The sequence below is a fragment of the Podarcis filfolensis genome, assembly GCF_964270895.1.
Source record: "Podarcis filfolensis genome assembly, chromosome: 2".
Classification (NCBI taxonomy): domain Eukaryota; kingdom Metazoa; phylum Chordata; class Lepidosauria; order Squamata; family Lacertidae; genus Podarcis; species Podarcis filfolensis.
This window is the reverse complement of record NC_139605.1, coordinates 36724904-36745221: the sequence shown is the minus strand read 5'-3', so window position 1 is coordinate 36745221 and position 20318 is coordinate 36724904. Positions and strand designations below refer to the sequence as shown.

At 40.6% G+C, this 20318-nt stretch overlaps 1 protein-coding gene across 7 annotated transcripts in view; it reads left to right on the top strand.

The window, feature by feature from the left end:
* TMCC1 (transmembrane and coiled-coil domain family 1) overlaps positions 1 to 20318 on the top strand; it is a 107141-nt gene that overhangs the window by 19702 nt on the left and 67121 nt on the right. Inside the window, exon 1 of one of the 7 annotated variants that reach the window (XM_083602736.1) lies at positions 6308 to 6678. The exons of the other annotated variants lie outside the window; for them this stretch is intronic. Coding sequence (XP_083458862.1) covers positions 6640 to 6678 — 39 coding nt within the window. The 5' untranslated portion in view covers positions 6308 to 6639. Of the gene's footprint in view, positions 1 to 6307; positions 6679 to 20318 lie in introns of those variants that run through there. 7 annotated transcript variants of the gene reach the window in all.

The window sequence follows — 20318 nt, the reverse complement described above, 5'->3', positions numbered from 1 at the left end:
TGAAGCATTTCTTTGAAAAAAATCTGAGCATTGAATATTGTAGCAAGGGCAATAAGTGTGTGTGTGTGTGTGTGTGTGTGTGTGTGTCTATATGTATATTGCCTTGAAAGCCATGTACCTGAGTAAAGAAGAACATAGTATAATGTTCTTGCTGCACTGGTAATAAGAGAAGATGCAACAGCTTGTTGGCAATAAAGAACAGTAGATGCTGACTTACTTTTTTATTTTTGGAAGTTGTTTAGCTTGTAGAAGTAGCAGAATCTCCCAAGTAGACTGCTTTGCACATAATAATTGATTTTTTTCCTCCAGTAAATCCAGCAATTGGATTAAATTTAAGATGTAAGGATCTGTATGGCCAAGAGGTAAATGGTAGTATGCAATTCCAACTGTGCAATTAGCTGCTGTGTATAGTGTTCTTTATAGTGTGCTTTTTATTGTATTTTATGTTGAAAACTTTTAATAACATTTGATTGAAAAAAAATTATTGAGCCATATTGAAGCTTACTGTTTCATTAGATAAACTTGGTTCTGGGTATGAAATATTTTGGTCTGCAGTATAGAAGGTATGCAGAAAGATCTATGTGACAGTTCTTTTTTGAGGGAGAGGGCAGGGAGTGGTAGTTCTATGTCTTGCTGAAATTGAGGGATGGAACTGTTAGCCCCTAAATCAGTGCAGTCATCTCTGTGTTTCCCAATTAATTCCATTTGGTTTAGTTAATGAGCAGTGTTTTCTGTTCAGATAGCTAATGAAAAGTTACAAAAGGATATGGTGGAAACTTTTAACATCGTAGTGGCTATCACAGCAGGAGACATTGCGGAAGTAAAACAGCAGACTGTTTGAGGTGATGAGGTATGGAAGCCTGTGGGGTAGGGTGCATTGATATGGGGATCATCAGTACTCTTTAACATAGGTGGAGGAAGAAACAGGAAATTAAGCTAATGAATTTAGGAGAGAAGAAGCAAGTGTGTTGCAGTTGGGACAAGGACAGGCTGGAGTGGAACAGACTCTTAAAGCATGGACTCATAGTTGCTGATGTGTTGTGTGTATTATATGGAAGTGTACTAATTCCAAGTTAACTTGTATGTGTGGAGGTTTTCTTTATGCATGCATAGATGAGATGGAACACATCTCTTCAAGAGACAGTAATTATGAACATCAGCCTTGCTTGGCAAGGTAAAGATACTCTGCTCTGTGTTTTGCACACCTTTTTATCAATCATGAAAGTATGGAAATTAGCATTTCCTTGAGTTGCTCTTGTGGAGTGGAGAGGACTGAAACAAAGTCTCATTTTTAAGCATATCTACAACCCAAAAGTAGGCACCCCTCCTCACCTCTTTTTAGTAGCAAAACAAGACTTTAACTGTTAACATTTTGTAAAGGTGGTTGGTTTTGATTGTGAAGAGAATATAAATAAAAAGGCCTGGTCCAGCCAATGAAGGAAACCAGATTTTCTTCCCCCTCTCCATGCTTACGATGTCAGCCAAACATGCCACCAGGAAACTCTTTCCCCTCCCGTTCCCCCTAACAATAAAAAAGGGCCCAGTCTTGCCCATGAATAAACCAGGTTCCCTGCCCTCCTTCCCACCAGTCAAACGTGTTTTTGGGATAGTTTGCCACCACTCTCATTAAAATGTGTGTTTGGGTGTGCATGTGTGTGGCAATGATGAACGTAGAAATTAAACAATGAACTCACATAGATACATTGCTGATTACAAAGACCGGTAGGCTGGCTAGCTAGCCATAGAAAAGAAAAGAAGAAAGGCTTGTGCTTGTGGCTGCTTTAATCTTGTGCTTGCAAATGGAAGAAAAAGTACCTCAGCCTCAGAGAAGAGCATCAAGTAACATGCAGCTGGTTGGCTCAGATTGAAATGCTTTCTTCTGATTGGTTGGGAAGGCTCTTCATAGTTCTTGCCTAATGCTATGAAACAAGGACAGACTGTATCCAAATGTGATAGATTATATTGCATATGAATAATAAGTAACATAAGAGATTGGGCTACAGCTTTGGGGGGGGGGTCAGCTTGGGATTATAATGGGCAGTGCTCCACTTGTACAAAGTGAAGAACTTCCATTGATCCCTAACTAACATGAAAACACCTATATAAAAAGGCAAATTAATATGTGACTCAAACATCTCTAGGAGCAGCCCCAGGGAAGAAGCTACATTATTATTATTATTATTATTATTATTATTATTATTATTATTATTAGGGGGGGAAATCCCCATCAGCTTCTCTGCCCATGTGTAGCTAGTGGTAATGGGATCACTGTCTTCTATAGCACTGTTGCAGTACAGTCATACCTTGGTTCTCGAACACCTTGTGACTCAAATGTTTTGGTGAGTGTTCCGGTTTGCAAACGTTTTTTGGAAGCTGAACGTCCGATGCAGCTTCCGTGGCTTCTGATTGAGTGCAGGAAGCTCCTGCAGCCAATCGGAAGCTGCCCCTTGGTTTTCGAAAGTCGAATGGACTTCCGGAACAAATTCTGTTTGAGAACCAAGGTACGACTGTATATCTAAAGCAGAACACAGTGGTACCTCGGGTTACATACGCTTCAGGTTACAGACTCTGTTAACCCAGAAATAGTGCTTCAAGTTAAGAACTTTGCTTCAGGATGAGAACAGAAATCGTGCTCCGGCGATGCAGCGGCAGCAGGAGGCCCCATTAGCTAAAGTGGTACTTCAGGTTAAGAACAGTTTCAGGTTAAGAACGGATCTCCAGAACGAATTAAGTACTTAACCCGAGGTACCACTGTATGCTCATAAGGTATCTCATCTAATGTTGTAATTCTTAGTTTTAGTTTTGTCTTCTGGGAAACAAATCAGAGTCTATAGGAAACTTTGTTCCTATGTGTCTTGTTATATTATATGAACTGTAGTGGCATCATCAAATTCCTGAAGAGCTAGGTGTAGTCTTGTATTGTCCAAGACAAAAGTTGATTCTGTCCTTCCAAAGACATTATGGCAAACTGGGTAGTAGCAGAGTGTTGAGTGGATTTTGGCCAAGTGAGACATTCCTCACTGTATATTGTGTAAGTAAAATGCTTCATATTAAATTCTGCCGCCCCGTCCCCCCAAATGCAGTTCCATAAAACTTAGTGTGCTAACATAGAAATACTTTTTAAAAATAAAATAAAATATAAAAACCCACACATCAATATGGAACAAAGATAATTTTGCAAGCTTTAGACAGAACCCATCTTGGTAGCCTTTTAAAATAATAATAATAAAAAGAATAGAAAAAGACATTTTGCATTCTTTCTTTATTGACAGTGACATAACTATGTCATGCTATCTTAATTCAGCACAGTAAAGAGTTCTAAACAACTGTGGTATAAGATAGAACTGAGCAGTATTCATAGAATCATAGAATTATAAAGTTGGAAAGGGACCACAAGGAGCATCTAGTCCAGGCTTCCTCAAACTTGGACCTCCAGTTGTTTTGAGACTACAATTCCCATTATTCCTGACCACTGGTCCTGCTAGCTAGGGATCATGGGAGTTGTAGGCCAAAAACATCTGGAGGGCCGAGTTTGAGGAAACCTGCTAGTCCAACCACCTGCAATACAGGAATCTTTCGCTCAGTGTGGGGCTCAAATCCACAACCCTTAAGTAAGATTATCCTGCTGTACCAACTGAGCTTGAAGTGTTTGAAATTCATTTGAATTTCAGATAAAACTTATTCCTATCAAAAATACATATCAAATTGTAGGTGGCTGTTCGCACACTATCTTTAATGTTTTATGGAAAATATGAGATACTTTCTTTGTTGTTCATTGTGTTTTCTGTTTTATGCACTAGCACACATATGAAACCAGTGTTCATTATTGATGCTCGGTACAGTTATACAGTGGAACTTGAAGACCATGAACCATTGACTTTGAGCAAACAACATCAGTTCCGGAAAGTTTGATCAGTTACCTTTAAACTAACCTTGATTTGAGACGGATTTCAGCAGATTAACTGCATTCTATTCCAGCAACAGCAAGAGTCCTGTGGCCCTGTAAATTTAACTGATTTGTACTAATTAAAGCTTGATAAGCACCAGAGAGTTAAACTTTTACCCTAATTGTTATAATCCACTTACTCTTGCTTACAAAGCTTTGTGCAGCAGTAAACTGATTTGCAGCACAATCCTGCACAACTACTCAAATGTAAATCCTGTTGAGTTGAATGGGACTTACAACCCAATATATTTATATTGGGTTGCAGCCATAGGGTGATGCCAAGCTGTAGTCATACTTGGAGCAGACCCTTGAAATCAGTGGACTTATTGATCTCTATGTATTTGGAGTATGGTTAATGTTGGCTGTTATCTGTAGCATTTAACGTTTGAAAAGACAGTATGCTAGGTGATCATGAAAATGGTATTTTAAAGAAATAAAGCCAAAGTGACTCATACAAGAAGTGCCAAAGTGACTCATTCAAGTAGTGTTGCACATAATTGGTGCTAGCAGTCTACAGGAAGGAGCTATACTCTCTATGCTTACCCTTCTGCTGGTTCAACTGGAATGTCATGTTTAGGAAGCTTATATCTGACAACAGCTGGTCAAGGCACATTAATGAAAGAGAACTTGCTGTCTCCTTTCCATGGTGTCTGTGGTGTGGCTGGCTGTTAAACAGTGTAGTTGCAAAGGAAGAACCATGTGGCAGGTTTTCTGATTGGAACAATTGAAGGGCCTTGATCTGGTGGTGGTTGTCCTACGAGTTCCAGAGTGATTCCTTTGGTAATCTAAAATGATGCCATTAGTGCTTATAGCATGTCTCTTCCCTGTATGTGTGTGTAGTATGAATTAATATAAAACTCCCCTATATTCAGTTCTTTGTTTATGTAACACCTAAAATGACATCACCACCACCGCCATTAATAATAATAATATACCACCCTATACCTGGAGGTTTAAAGGGGCACGATCACCTCCCTGGCCAGCCAGCTGTTCCCTTCTTGCTGGTTTTTATCACCAAGAAGGGCAAGGGTCTAGAGCGCAAGTGGTCACCCTGACTAATCTGAGCACCTTATCCACATCTTTGAGTCTTACCAACTGAAACTCATCCAACACAACAGGACTAGACTGTGCTCTGGATACCCCATGAGATTTAATCTGCTATAACAGCAGAGTCAAGGTCTTAGTGGATGCAAGCAATTTTATCCTCAAAATGCTTTGCAAACAAGTCAAAGCAAGCTACTTTTGGTTCTATCACCTCCTTTGGACCATCCTGTAAAAGGCCCCATACAACCTGGAAAAGCGCTGCCAGATGCCATAATGAGGATGCAATGGAGGCAGCAAAGTATACCTTCTTTGCTGCTTTCACTGCCACTAGGTAGGCTCGATAATGAGCCCTTACCGTTGTTCAGTTGCATTCATTCAGATCTTTCTTCTTGCGTTCAAGCCATCTCCCAGCTTGTTTCCTCACCCTAAGTATACTGGGGGCGGGGGCCAAACGGGCTTCACGAAGTGGGAGAGGGAGCTTGCTTACTCCCCCCACCCTTAGTGAGGCCTTCTTAATACTTTTATTTTCTGTTACATACTTCAGTTTACTGTTTACCAGATCCTTGAACAAGCCAGAAGTGTTCTGAGACTTCTTGATTGGGAACCATAAGCCCAAACTTCTGTGCTTGATTTTATGGAGCTTGTTGACCTAGATCAGGGGTCAGCAAACGTTTTTAGCAGGGGGCCAGTCCACTGTCCCTCAGACCTTTTGAGGGGCCGGACTATTTTTTTGGGGGGAGGGGGAATGAACAAATTCCTATGCCCCACAAATAATCCAGAGATGCGTTTCTACTCATGTAAAAACACACTGATTCCCGGACCGTCCGCGGGCCGCATTGAGAAGGCAATTGGGCTGCATCTGGCCCACGGGCCTTAGGTTGCCTACCCCTGAGTTAAGCAATCTGAATTTCTTTTGCTTTTAAGCACAAAGGATTTAAAAGATGGAATACTGTGTCAAAAACTGTCATAACCAGTCACAAATAATCCAGAGAAAGCACACATTCTACTCGTGTAAAAACACGCTGATTCCTGGACCACCTGCGCGACAGATTTAGAAGTCGATTGAGCTGGATCCGGCCCCCGGGCCTTAGTTTGCCTACCTATGACCTAGATGTTGTATTGTCCAAGTATAATGGATGTATTTGTTGTACAGGTGGTTTTTAAACACAAAAATTATAAAATGATGTTCCTCATAGGAGATGGTGGTCACTTTAAAAGAGGGACAGTTATATGGAATTCTTTTGTAGAATAAGAATTCTGCAGACCAGTTTCTGGAGATTCTTTCAGTTGTGATGGAAAAAAAGAGAGCTCTAACTTCCAAATTACTTGTATTCTGGTGAGGTTAAACTACGGGAAGCTTGATAAGCAATCTTAATTATTAAAACTTGCATGATGGATTTTACTAGTTCTTGAAAGGACACTGGGCATGGGCAGTGTGCTGCAGAACAGGCCTGTTTGGTCAATTGAACCCCAAAGCAATGAGTACGTGCTATTTCTTATCCCTGCTCCTTAGAGGTTTATTAGACTTCCTTATTGCCTATAGACTAGAGAAGAAGCGAAGTCTAGAGCATGAGTCTGAAAAGTTTAAATGGCCAATCTCTGTTGGTATAGTGATGTATTGAAACACTAATGAAAGTAACAGAAGAATCATGGAAGAAGATCGGGATAGCCAAGGATCAGAGAGTGATGTAAGTTAAGAGAATATTTAAAAATTTCTGTGTTAAAGTGCTTCTTTCTTTCTTTCTTTCTTTCTTTCTTTCTTTCTTTCTTTCTTTCAAATCAAGCTTTAAAGGTGTCTATTACAAATTACCTGAGCCTATCTGGTGTTTGACTCACATTATCTGCTCTTGAGTGGCTACCATGCCCGCAAATTTCATACAGTTCTGTAAAAAAAACCCCCAAAACATAGCACTGCTGTGTGTCTCTGTGTATACGTATGTGTATAATAGATATATGCAGTGCTTTTTTCCTTAAAAAAATGTTTAGGGGTACTCTCATTTTCCTGCTCATATTGAAATACTGCCCCTCAATGAGGCCAAACTTAGATTCACAAAATGTTTAGGGGTATGCGTACCCCTGGGTCCCCCCAGAAAAAAAGCACTGGATATATCCCTGTAATAGTGAATGTGGGCAGTACAAAGCTTCAGATTTTTCAAATCAGAATTTGGAGTAGATATCTTGGTTAATAAGAGTTCATTTTATTTAAAATGCCCAAATGAAGTGTTGTTGCCTTGTGCAGAGATAGGATTGCATTGTTGTGTGTTGGAGCAAGATAAGAAATGTTTAGATGGCAGTAAGTGGGCTAATTGCATATTGATAAGGCAGTCTCAGAACTGCAAGATTGCATTACAAGCTGACATAAATCTCTGTCTTTGCATTGTGCAAAGAGACCTTGTCTATACTAGGCACTATTACTGGATCAGTGAATATAGGATGTAAAAGTATGGGCTATTAGGAACAACATGCAATAGATGAGGTGTGTGTGGGTAGACTTTCCATATTCTTTCTTGCCAATAAACAAATAGGCCCACAGTAGGAAATATTTCAGACTCTGAGCTATTTAGCCAGTTAAGAATTCAAGTGTAGCTCCATGGTCAAAAGGTAAATGCCTGCACACATGACAAATGCACTCAGAGGTATAATGTTCTCTGATGTGCTGGCGAGGCCAAGGTTTTTATTAGTGTGCAGTTGGAAACAAAATGTGCATTTTGGGGGGGAAATTGTACAGTTGGAAAGCTGATAATGCGCGGCTGGAAAAGGGGGTGGTGGTTAGACACATTAGGCATATGCGTTTATAAAGCACTTAAATTACAGGCAAAATCAGGGGCAGCATGTATGCAAATTATATAAAGGTGGATTGTGCTCAGTATCCATACTTAAACTGTCCAACCATATTGAAACACCTCCTTCTTTTGGGCTGGTATTTCCTTTTCTGTACATTCGTCTCTGGGAAGATTACCAGTATGCTTTGCTGTATTTGTACCCTTGTATTCTTTTTTGTGCCTGCTAAGTTGCTGAACTAAGGCAGATTGATAAATGAATCATCACTGTATTGTAGATAGGAACTACGGACTCCTGTGGAGAAACTGCCACTGATGCAGAGTGTAAGCAAGAAGTAAAGCATGTTCAGCCTCTCTCTCCCCTCCTCCTCCTCCTCCTCCTCCTTCTTCTTCTTCTTCTTCTTCTTCTTCTTCTTCTTCTTCTTCTTAAGTGTGGAGTGACTGGTGAGGAATTTGTTCAGTTGGAAAATTGTTTAAAAAAACAAACAAAAAAAACCTAGGCTAGACCTCAACTTGTACCAGAACTTGGCTTCAGAACCAATTTCAGTTGTTAGCTATAGTGTTTGTAGAGGGGGCAGAGAGAGAAGTGAGAGAAGTCATGCAGCTGTGCATATATAACATTTGTTTTCAACACAAACTAAAACACTTCTGTTTCAGCAAGTATACCCAATCATTTAATTTTATTATGTATACTTTTTCTTAAAGTTTGTGACTTATATGTCTATTTGGAAAAATATTTGAAAGCTGTAGCTTTTGTTAAGACAGTATTGGATCAGAGGAACAATGGCTATAAATAGCAAAACAACGGGGAAGCGTGTTTAAAGATATTTCTCACCCCTTGAAACAGCAGTTTCTGCATGGTAAACTGAATATTTTGCTGTGCAGAATTTACTACCGCAACCTGGATGTGAAATATTATTTACTTAAAGCCATGAGGCAGTTGACCTGAATTCCATTTCCTAGCCTCAGAACATTTCTCTTAAGTGACTGCTGTTCTCACAGAAGAAAAATGAATCGGAGAGACTTCTCAAACTTTAACATTTTGCCAATAGAGGGTGCTGTGGACCTTTTGATCTCTGTATTTCAAAAGACTAATGTTATAGCTAATGTAGAATGGTAATATAGCTAAATCGTGACTTCCAATATTTGGTTTGATAACAACTCAAAAATTTTGGGGAGGAGAAGTAATTATTTGCCAACTCACATAAAGGCAGAATGTAAATATGCCTATGCATTTCTCTTACGTTATTTGAAAGCTGTAGTCAGTTTTCCATTTTTTTTGGAGGTAAGTCATTAAACCAAGCCTGTATATATTACATAGACCATGCCCCACAACACTTTGGGTGAGCCAGACTCAGACTGAAAATATCCACCCAAACATCATATAGATCTGTGTATTTTAAAGAGTACTCATAATATCAACTGCTGCATTGCCTAAAATATCAGTTAGAGCTCATATATAGTTAATGCATATCCTTGTGAGTAATAATACTTAACTTTTATATAGAACATTTCAGGTGTTCAGAGTGCTTCACATAATCAAGTGTTACATTGAGATTAGATAAAGAGGCTTTTGCTGGAGTAAATGGCAGATCACTTCTTTGAAAAGCAGTAACTTCAAGTCCCTGTCGGGGGAAAAGTTGGGATATAAATAAATATAAAATAACAATAATAATAATAACAACAACAACTGAGGAAGATTTATTGGGCAGCAGAGGCAGTATGTTGATTCTTTCTGCTTTTCTTTCCTCTCTGGGAACACAGGGTAGAAGCATAGCAAGTTAGCCTCTGAAGCTGTTCTCCTGCTCTGGCCAGCTATTGGAAATGCTGTTGAAACGGAACCAATCCCTTTCCTTCAAAGTTCAAATTGCTCTCCGAAGACTCATTAACATAATCCCTCAGTGTGCAATCTCTGCCCAAAATTATTATTTTCAGTTTTGCTATGAAACTTAGAACCCAGCTTTCATATTCTGTCCACCTGCCAACCTAGCAGTTTGAAAGTGCACCTGTGCAAGTAGATAAGTAGGTACCGCTGTGGTGGGAAGGTAAATGGTGTTTCCGTGCGTTCTGGCTTCCATCACGGTGTTACGTTGTGCCTTTACCTTTTACCCACCTGGAATACTCTTGCAGTATCAACATTGAATGAATTTTCGTTTACACTAACTCAGTAACTCCTTGGATTTATTAATTTATGCAACACACATAAATACTTTAACGAGCTTGCAGTATAGCCTGTGATGTCTCACTCAAGTCTCAGTTATAGTATGCTAATTTGATTTAGGCTGCAATCCTGTGTGCCCTTAATCCGCTTGCAGTGAATTAATTGGAATCATGTAATGCACCTCCCATAACACGGACTGAGTTCATTTTGCACACTATTTGTTGACAGTGGTTACCCTACATTCCTCTTCTTTCAAGATTCTTGTAGTTTTTGAAATTTTAGAAGTAGAGCGTTTTCCACTTCTGTAACTTAATTGCTCAGCTTTCTTATTTAATACAGCATTAATTTGTAACATTTAACAAGGACTTCCGTTGCTTTTTATAAATGATAATAAAATGGACAATTATTATAAACCTAGACAGCATCTTAAAAAGCAGAGACATCACCTTGCCGACAAAGGTCTGTATCGTTAAAGCTATGGTTTTCCCAGTAGTGATGTATGGAAGTAAGAGCTGGACCATAAAGAAGGCTGATTGCCGAAGAATTGATGCTTTTGAATTATGGTACAGGAGGAGACTCAAGAGAGTCCCATGGACTGCAAGATCAAACCTACCCATTCTTAAGGAAATGAGCCCTGAGTGCTCACTGGAAGGACAGATCCTGAAGCTGAAGCTGAGGCTCCAATACTTTGGCCACCTCATGAGAAGAGAAGACTCCCTGGAAAAGACCCTGATATTGGGAAAGATTGCGGGCACAAGGAGAAGGGAAGACAGAAGACGAGATGGTTGGACAGTGTTCTCAAAGCTACTAACATGAGTTTGACCAAACTGCGGGAAGCAGTGAAAGACAGGAGTGCCTGGCGTGCTCTGGTCCATGGGGTCACAAAGAGTCGGACATGACTAAACGACTTAACAACAACAAAATTTGTATACCGCCCTTCATCTGTAGATCTCAGGGTGGTTCACAGCCTAAAAACACATGATAAAAAAACACAAAAGGCATTATAAAAGCAAGAACAGAAACAAACCAATAACACCCACTCCCCACCACCACCTGCCACAAACACAGTTAAATGAGTATATAGGGTGTCAATCACATTTTCGCCTGGCTCCTAAGGGTGTATATTGAAGGCGCTTGCCAAGCCTCCCTGGGGAGAACGTTCCACAGATGGCGAGCCACTGCAGAAAAGGTGGCAGTTGTGTGTTTATCTCCACATTTCAGTTGTCTTAACTGTAGTGTGTGCATCTGTGTGTACTCTGTATTCAGGATGTAGAAAAATTAGACATTCATGGTCTATATAATACATATTCACTTCAGACTAGTGATTTAGCAGCATCCTGTGTCCTAAAGATGGCCAATTTGGATTGCCACTTGGACCACGAGACTGTAAGTGTATTGGAAGCTGGCGTTCTATCATGCTCTGTGAGACAGGGATTGTTTTCTCATCTGTTTGCCCATCGTCCACTACCTAGGCAGTGTTGGTCTTACCACCAACTTTTGAAGTACTTTTAAAAGAGTCAGCAAACATGTGAGTGGGGTGTTTGAAGCTGTAGACTTTGTGTACTTGGACTTCCAGAAAAGCCCTTGACAAAAGCCTTTGCCAGAGTTCCTGAGTCAACTTACTAGTAGTGGGATAAGACAATGAGTCCTTTATGGATTAGTAACTGGTTAAACTATAGTATGCAGAGTCTGAGTAGAAGTCAGTGATTAGTTCTCACAACAGAAGGAACAAGACAGATTGCCAAGGAATCTGTACAGTGGAACCTCTACTTACGGACGTAATCCATTCCGGAGGTATGTCTGCTGGTTGAAACGGGATGCTAGAAGAGGTGTCTTGTGTGCGTGCGCATTCGGTGGTAGCGCGTTTCTGCGCATGCGCAGATGTCAGAAGCCACTTCTACACATGTGCTAATCGCGGGAAACCCGGTGTCTACTTCCAGGTTTTTCCGCGAACACAACTTGGAACATCCGCGAGACGAAGTGTATGTAAGTCGAGCTTCCACTGTATTTGGGTGGTCACTTTTTAACTTACTTATTTGCATAAGATACCAAATTTAGGATGATAAAAATAAAAAATGGCTTATGAAGAGCTCCAAAATGAGTGAACAGGCAAATACAGTTCAATGTAAGGAAGTGTAAGGTGATGAGCATTGGTGTAAAAAACTTAAATTCACATATAAAAAGTAGTACCTCACATTACGTAAACTTCAGGATGTGAACGCAGCAAACCAAGAAGTATTTTTTCAGGTTTTGCCGCATGCACAAAAGTGCTCTACTGTGCCACGCGCATGCGCAGAACAGGCACCTCCGGTAGCAAAAACCTTGGGATCCGAGTGGCACTCCGGAACTGATCCCGTCCGCAAGTGGTGATACCACTGTACACAGATCAAATATAAACTGACAGCAGCTAACCAGGAATTGGATCTTGTAGTCCTGATGGGTAGCTTAGTTAAAACATCAACTTAGTGTATTGTGCCTTTGAAAAAGGTGTACGTATAGTCAAACCTTGGTTTTTAAACGTTTGTTTTTTTTTTAAAAAAATATTTATTAACAGTTTAAAGACTATACAGTAAAAGAAAAAAAAATTCAACAAAACAATACAACACAATACAAAAACAAAAACACTACGTAACACTAACACAAAACATTAAATTAACAGAACAAAACAAACACAATTTAGAACACATCCAATAATTTCAATATCTTAACTTTCATTCACTTGTTTCCATGACCTCCTCACACCTCCCTTTTTGTATTCCACTTCAATTAACTGTTTCAGCAATTCCTTTCCATCTTCCTCTGTTTTCTGTCCTGTAATTTATCTTAACTTATTCTAACCTTATTTTTTCCCTTATTACATTAAAAATCTATTTGTACTTAATTCCTTATAACATTTCTGCTAAAGCCATATAACTTCATTCCAACATTTTTCTAACATTCATTAATTTTACAGTATTTCTGTAAATAATCTTTAACTTTTTTCCAATCTTCTTCCACCGACTCTTCTCCCTGGTCTCGGATTCTGCCAGTCATTTCCGCCAGTTCCATATAGTCCATCAACTTCATCTGCCATTCTTCCCGGGTGGGTAAATCTTGTGTCTTCCAATACTTCGCAATGAGTATTCTTGCTGCTGTTGTTGCATACATAAAAAAAGTTCTGTCCTTCTTTGGCACCAATTGGCACACCATGCCCAGGAGAAAGGCCTCTGGTTTCTTCAGAAAGGTATATTTAAATACCTTTTTCATTTCATTATAAATCATCTCCCAGAATGTCTTAATCCTTGGGCATGTCCACCAAAGGTGAAAGAATGTACCTTCAGTCTCATTACATTTCCAACATTTATTATCAGGTAAATTATAAATTTTTGCAAGCTTGATTGGTGTCATGTACCACCTGTAAATCGTTTTCATTAAATTCTCTCTTAGGGCAATACATGTCGTAAATTTCATACCTGTGGGGTTTTTAAACGTCTTAGGCTGCCAAAAGTTTCAAAAACCGAACGCTGAAAACCTGGAAGTGAATGGTTCCATTTTTGAACTCACCTCGGAAGTCTAACAGCTTCCGATGCGTGTTTCTCAATTTTCCCCATTGAATTACTGACAGCCCTTTGATCCTCAGTTTTCGAACATTTCAGAAGTCGAACAGACGTCCCGAACGGATTATGTTCAAAAACCGAGGTTCCACTGTACTGCATGTTAGGAATCATTAGAAAATGAACTTTTTCTTGATACAAAACCAAGAGAAATCTAAGATGTAGAGTTGGTGGAAGATTCAGGACAGAAAAAAGGAATACATACATTGCATAGGTCAATATGGAATTACCAGTCGGTTAAATGACTTTAGAAGGGGTTTCAACGAATTCATAGATTTATGGTATATGTGATTACTTGTCACAATGGCTGTTTCCTTAAGAATCAGAGGCAGCATGACTCTGAATACCAATTGCTGGGGGAAAGCAGTAATAGAGGGTTATTTTTTCCCTGTGGACTTCCCATAGGACACTGGGGGAAATGGGAATCACCTGAAGTAGATAGGTGTTTGCTCTAATGTAGCAGAGCTTCTCTTATGTATCTGCCACCACAAGAGTGTTGCTGCTGCAAGAGGCAAGCAAGTTAGTGACACTCCTAGCAGGCCTCTAGACTCAATGCAACTTTTGAGGGAAGAGCAAGGAATTGTAGATGAGGTGGGCTTAGACATCATCCGTGCCACTTCTACTTTCTACTACTGGCAAATCCTATTGAAAGTTTAACTTTCTGGCAAGGACAGTGGCCCAGACTGTTTCCGGGACCCTTTCCTTGGAGAGTGGCATGGATGGCTCTCCAAACAGGGCCTGCAGGTTAGGGAGGAAGGGTGGCAGAAGATAGTGGGGACAGCAGAAGGCAGCAGCAGCCAACTTCAGACTGTGCAATGTGTTGCATTGCTTCTGCTCTCCTTTGCAATAGTGTATGAGTGCAACTGTTCTAGACTTAATTTCTACTCTGTCACCTCATTTTGGGGGGTGAAGAGGATCTGAATAACCTGTTTGCAACATGAAGACTATCTGGAAGCACCTTCAGATGGACTGTCTGTAAATATTGGTTGCATATGTCTTCCTTAGGCTGCTGGTATTATTAGAAGCCTCATTACTATCTTTATCACTCTCCTTAGGCTTCATGAATGTTGATTGCCTGAGTCATTGAAATCTGTTGTAGGTTTGTTATTCTGCCTAAAGCATGTTTCAAAATAATGCCTTGCTGCATTTCGTTGAACTCAAAGAAATGGAGCTAAGAAATGGTGTGCTGATGCTCTGTGAATGCTTTATTTATAAAGTGTGCTCATTTTACACCCAGTAAGACTTTCTGGATCAAAATACTTGGAATCTGTTTCAGGAATAACTGTGAGGGTGTTGTGGTATTAAATCTATGGCAGTCTAGTGAAAGTAGCCTAATGGGTTTTGTAGCATTGTACAGTCATACCTCATGTTACATCCGCTTCATGTTAGGTTCTTTCAGGTTACGTCCTGCGGTGACCCGGAAGTACCGGAAAGGGTTACTTCCGGGTTTCGCCGCTCACACGTAAGTGCAAAATGACATCACACACATACGCAGAAGTGGTGAATCACAACCCACACGTGTGCAGACGCGCCACTGCGGGTTGCGCTCTTTTCATGTTGTGAATGGGCCTCCGGAACGGATCCCGTTTGCAACCAGAGGTACCACTGTATCAGTCTTTTGGAATCTTCACTTAATTTGAAAGCAGTGCACCCTGGGCCAGATTCAACCCAGTAGTTGTCCCAGTGGAAGCCATTGCAACAAGTCCTGCTAGCACATCAGGAGTTCCATCAGCTGTGCATCCCCACACCCTCCTCAAATTTGTTTGGGAGAGTCTGGAAAACCCCCTGAGCAGCTTGTGGGGGTGAAGGGAAATAGTTCCATCTATCCAGAAGAAATGCTTGCAGATAGAACAATCCCCTCAATGCAATGTTGAACTCATCCCACTGCATTTAGGTAGGTGCTTGTCAAATAACACAATTTCCTTGGTTTAGCTGTTCTTCTTCCTTCTCAGGCTGCTTAAATGCCCTATTAAAAAGTATCATTTATTTATCTGAAGCTTGAACTATTAACCTTTTAAATACTCTCTGTGCCTCTCTGTAAACCTGTAATGGTAATGTCTAGCTAACTAGTTTAGAAATATGTAATATAGTGGATCTTGATAATTGAAGTTTAATATGTACCCTGATTTTAGAAGAAGAAGAAAGGCTGAGATCCCTGTTTCTGAAAAAGGTAAATCTGTATTGTAATTGATGAAAAAGCATGGTATAATCCTTTGCCCGAGTCCACTATCAGATGCATGAACTGGTCATGTGTATGCAGAGATATGTGATTAATAATAATAATAATAATAATAATAATAATAATAATATGAACCCAACATTGAAGGAAAGAGCAAGATTTTGCTGGTGAACGAGCAAAAGTAGATAGGAAAATAGAGTGACCACTCTGGTTTTTTGGAAGGGACAGTTTCTGGATTTGTATGTCCATTTTGTGGCCTGCTGCCATTGATGACTATCTGATTTGGATATAGGTGATATCTGTAAGCAAGAATAGGCCTACCACTCAGGACCTGGAAGAAAAAGAAAGAATACTTCAGAAGGGACTATAGGTTGTTGTTCTGAAAATGTTTTGGCATAAAGTGGTAGATGACAAATGGAGCTTGTAGTCTTTTTCTGTTAGGATTGATCCTTTAATAGTTGATGCCCATCTGGCCTTCTTGATCCATACTTTGAAGTGACCCCAGTTTATTTCATATTGTGATTCTTCTCCTTCACGTTCCCACTCCCTGTGAATTCATTTCTCATATATTCCCTATATATATATATAGATAGATAGATAGATAGATAGATAGTGTGGGGCTGTTAATTGCTGTACAGTGGTGGTATATAGTAATCCTGAATAAGTAGGATGTGTATGTAATTGGAAGACAGAAGTAAACAAACTTTAGTGTTGAACAGAACAAGGTTCAAGCCAAGTTATGAGTAACTAGTTCATGCAAGCAGAACCATTGGTCAAGAATTATGGGAGCTGTAGTCCAAAATATCTGAAGGGTACCATGTTGGCTACCCCTGCTCCAGTTTATTTACTGTGAAATGAAATCACATTGTTTTCTGTAATGGGCACCGGTGGCTAGAAGATGACAGAAGCCTGGGGCTTTGCATCTAGGTGGCTGATAAGGAACTGGGGCTAGGTTTCCAAAGGCATGTTTTCTTCTTGTTGGGCTAATGCTGCTTCAAAGGCTAGCATTATTTGGGTGTTTGCTCAACTAGTGTGCTCACTACAAAATCACCATAATAGATTTTATATTCCTAAAGAAGTAAAGTGGCTTTCGGCTTGTAAAGGGTGCCAGAAGGTATTGCTTACTTTCCAGTTTACCCCAAAATTTCCATTTTATTTGCAGGGGAGGAGGGGGAACAGGAAAAGGCTTCAGAATTTCTGGAAATTTTGCACATCTAGTGATGGCTGTTCTGCATCCTTTCAGTTGTACCTGGATAGCATCTCTTTCTTTGTATGGTGCTTAGTTTTGATGTGATTTTTATATTAAACAAGCAAAAGCAAAATCCTGTCAACCCAAATTAAAATCAAGTGGGTGTTTGGCATATTCCATGCTTTTCATATTTCTAAGGAGACACTTGATGATATTACAGTGATGAAATATCTTTTTACAGTGAGTAAAACTAGAAAAAGCACACGTATTTTTCTTGTCCAGAATACTTGTATGTAATCAGTGGCAACCTGGTCAGTCAGGTCATACTTTTATTACCTGTGGTCAAAGGCCATTGCAAAAATTCAAACAGGCTCAAGGCCCACAACAAATCAACGTTTGCAAATACAAACATTGCAAACCAGAATAAAGGATAAAGAACAAGTAATAAAACAAAGGATAAGAAAGCAATAAAATGAATAATCAAATTATAATCAAAGTGCTGTATCACCATGATAATTTATAGCTACCCCTGAAAGCACCTTTCCATTCATCCTTTTTAGCAGCCAGTGCAAAAAGACACATTATAAGTCAAAGTCAGTATCTGACAATAGATAAGACTTATTTGGGGTGATGGTTTTTGAGGGTAATCCCAATAAATCCAAATAAAATCATACCCAGACACTTAAAACATGATTTAAAGTACATAGGGCAAAATATGTGGGTGATCTTCCATCTCAGTGGTTCAGCAAAGACAGTTCCATTGAACCAGAGGAATCCAATCAAATTTGCCATCAGTTGTAGTGGCTGGCATAGTCTGAAAAGAGCTGTAAAGATCCAATACTGACCATCCTCCATAGCTCAGTTTTTATAAGTGTCCACCTTTCAGTCACTGACGTGTATCCACCAGATAGACACATGTCTGCTGGAATGCAGTGGGCTTCCATTGGTGTTCTTTATATTTAGCACAAAGTACAAGCTGCACTTCCAGCTGGGATCAGCTCCACTTTGGACCTCTGATTAAACAGTGCTGAATGTAAACCTTGCTGCAAAGAAGGAACAGAATGCACATACAATGTCAGGTAAGTAATAGGTGGACATGGCTGGCTTCACCTCTGCCATAAGGCCTGCCTGAGGCAAGAGTCACCAAATAGGGAACTCTGCAATGAACTACCTTCATTCCCTGGTCCTGTCCACAGAGCCTGCAGTAATTTACACCACCAGAAATGCAGACAGAATTACATCCATCCCATGGGAGTTGATGGAAGGGCAGAAAACGAAGATTTACACTGCCACCATCCCAGTTTGGGCCACACAACCCTCTCTCCAGGAGCAGTTAGAATGCAGTTTAATTTGTACAGTAGATACCGTATTTTTCGCTCTATAACACGCTCCCAACCATAACACGCACATAGTTTTTAGAGGAGGAAAACAAGAAAAAAAATATTCTAAACGAAACAGTGGATGTATGATTTTTGTGGTTCATGCTGTGGCCACAGACATGTGATCTGACGGTGAGTTTGGGGTAGCCCAATGCAAAAATCCTGAGGATCCACGTGGATCCGTACTTTGTAACCACGTTTTTGCACCACTGCGGCCCCAGGCAACAGTGGGTGCTTGATTTTTTTGGTGCATGCTGTAGCCATGGACATGCTATGTGATCTGATGGTGAATTTGGGGTGACCCAGTGCAAAAATCCTGAGGATCCATGTGGATCCGTGTTTTGTAACCACGTGAATGAAGGAACTCTCAGTAATGTATGACATCTCCAATACAGTGATGAAGGAAGAGGGGGGGGGAGCTCACACTTGTCCTAGGCAAAGCAGCCAACTCCTATAGGCCTAGGTGCCTTCACCCCCCCATTAAAGTCATCATCCCCCCATGCTGATGGGCATTGCCATTCATATAAGGTACCAGTGTGCATGCACTTTGTCTTGAGATCATTGCAGTCTGTGACCTGCCCCCCCAATATTTTATTGAAGTTGGAAGAAGGAGGGAGGGAGGGAGGGAAGAGAGATGGAGAGCTCACATTTGTCCTAGGCAAAGCAGCCAACTCCTATGGGCCTAGATGCCTTCACCCCCCCCCATTAAATATTTGAGGGAGTCATCCCCCATCCCCCATTGTGGTATGTGAGTGGGGCTTACCTGGCTGTCCCCCCAATATTTTTTGAAGTTGGAAGAGGGAGGGAAGGAAGAGAGAGGGGGAACTCACATTTGTGGAGCTGCCTTGCCTCGAACGGGAGCAAAAAGAGGAGGAGGAGACTCAGGGACAGGAGCCTTGTAAGCGGCTTTGTTTGAATTTACCGGTGAGGTGCTGGGGGAGGGACGGAAGGGGATGCCTCTTTGTCCCTCCTTCTGGCTCATTGTAAAGAAAGCAGAGTAAGAGCCGCTTACATTTGTGTAAGGGAGAGCCATAGAGCAGGCAGACACTGAGAAAGAGAGGCTGTCTCCCTTTCCCCACCTTGGCTTTTACACGCTGCGTGCAGCTCTTGCTGGCTTCCGAGCGCCCACCTCGCCAAAAAGCCATAGAGGAGGCAGACAGGAGAAAGAGAGGCTGTCTCCCTTTCCCCACCTTGGCTTTTACACACTGCGTGCAGCTCTTGCTGGCTTCCGAGCTGCCTCCCTTCTCCCACCTCGCCAAAAAGCCATAGAGCAGGCAGGCAGGAGGAAGAGAGGCTGTCTCCCAACACTCAGCTGTTGCTCAGCTGTTGCCGGCTTCTCAGCCAGCCAAGCGGAGGAAGAGAGGCTGCCGAACAGCCAGCAAGAGCGGTTCCTCCTGCCTGCATTCGCTCCATAACACGCACACACATTTCCCTTTACCTTTTAGACGAAAAAAACTGAGTGTAATGGTGCGAAAAGTACGGTATATGCACTAGCCTAAAATACATACCATATTTTTCCATGTATAAGACACCCCCAATTTTGGGGGACTTCAAATTAAGAAAACACCCCTCAGCATTACCCGTGTATAAGATGAGCCCCAATTTTAAACTTAATTTTTTGGTCAAAAAACCTAGTCTTATACATGGAAAAATACGGTGATTTAGAACTTTAAAATAGTTTAAATGCTCATGATTGCAACATTCTCATGATATTATAGCTGTCTTTTGAAAAAGAAAATAAGGTATGCAAGTAAGAGTTCTCAAAGGTAAATTGGGCTGTGGATTGAAGCCTGTAATCCTGTGCAGGAGTGAGCTGCACTGAACACAGTGAGATGTGCCTCCACATAAATATGCATAGACTTGGGTTTCATGGGGGTTCAAATGTAAAAAAAGGTTGGAAGGGAAAAGTTCTGGAATTTTTTCTTTAGTTCTACTTTGGATCATGAAATACGCAGAGGTAAGATTGCATGTATAATGCAAGCAAGTACAATGTGAAACCTAATTATCAACCATTTGAATTCAGTCCTTTCCCAAGCTATAGTTGAAA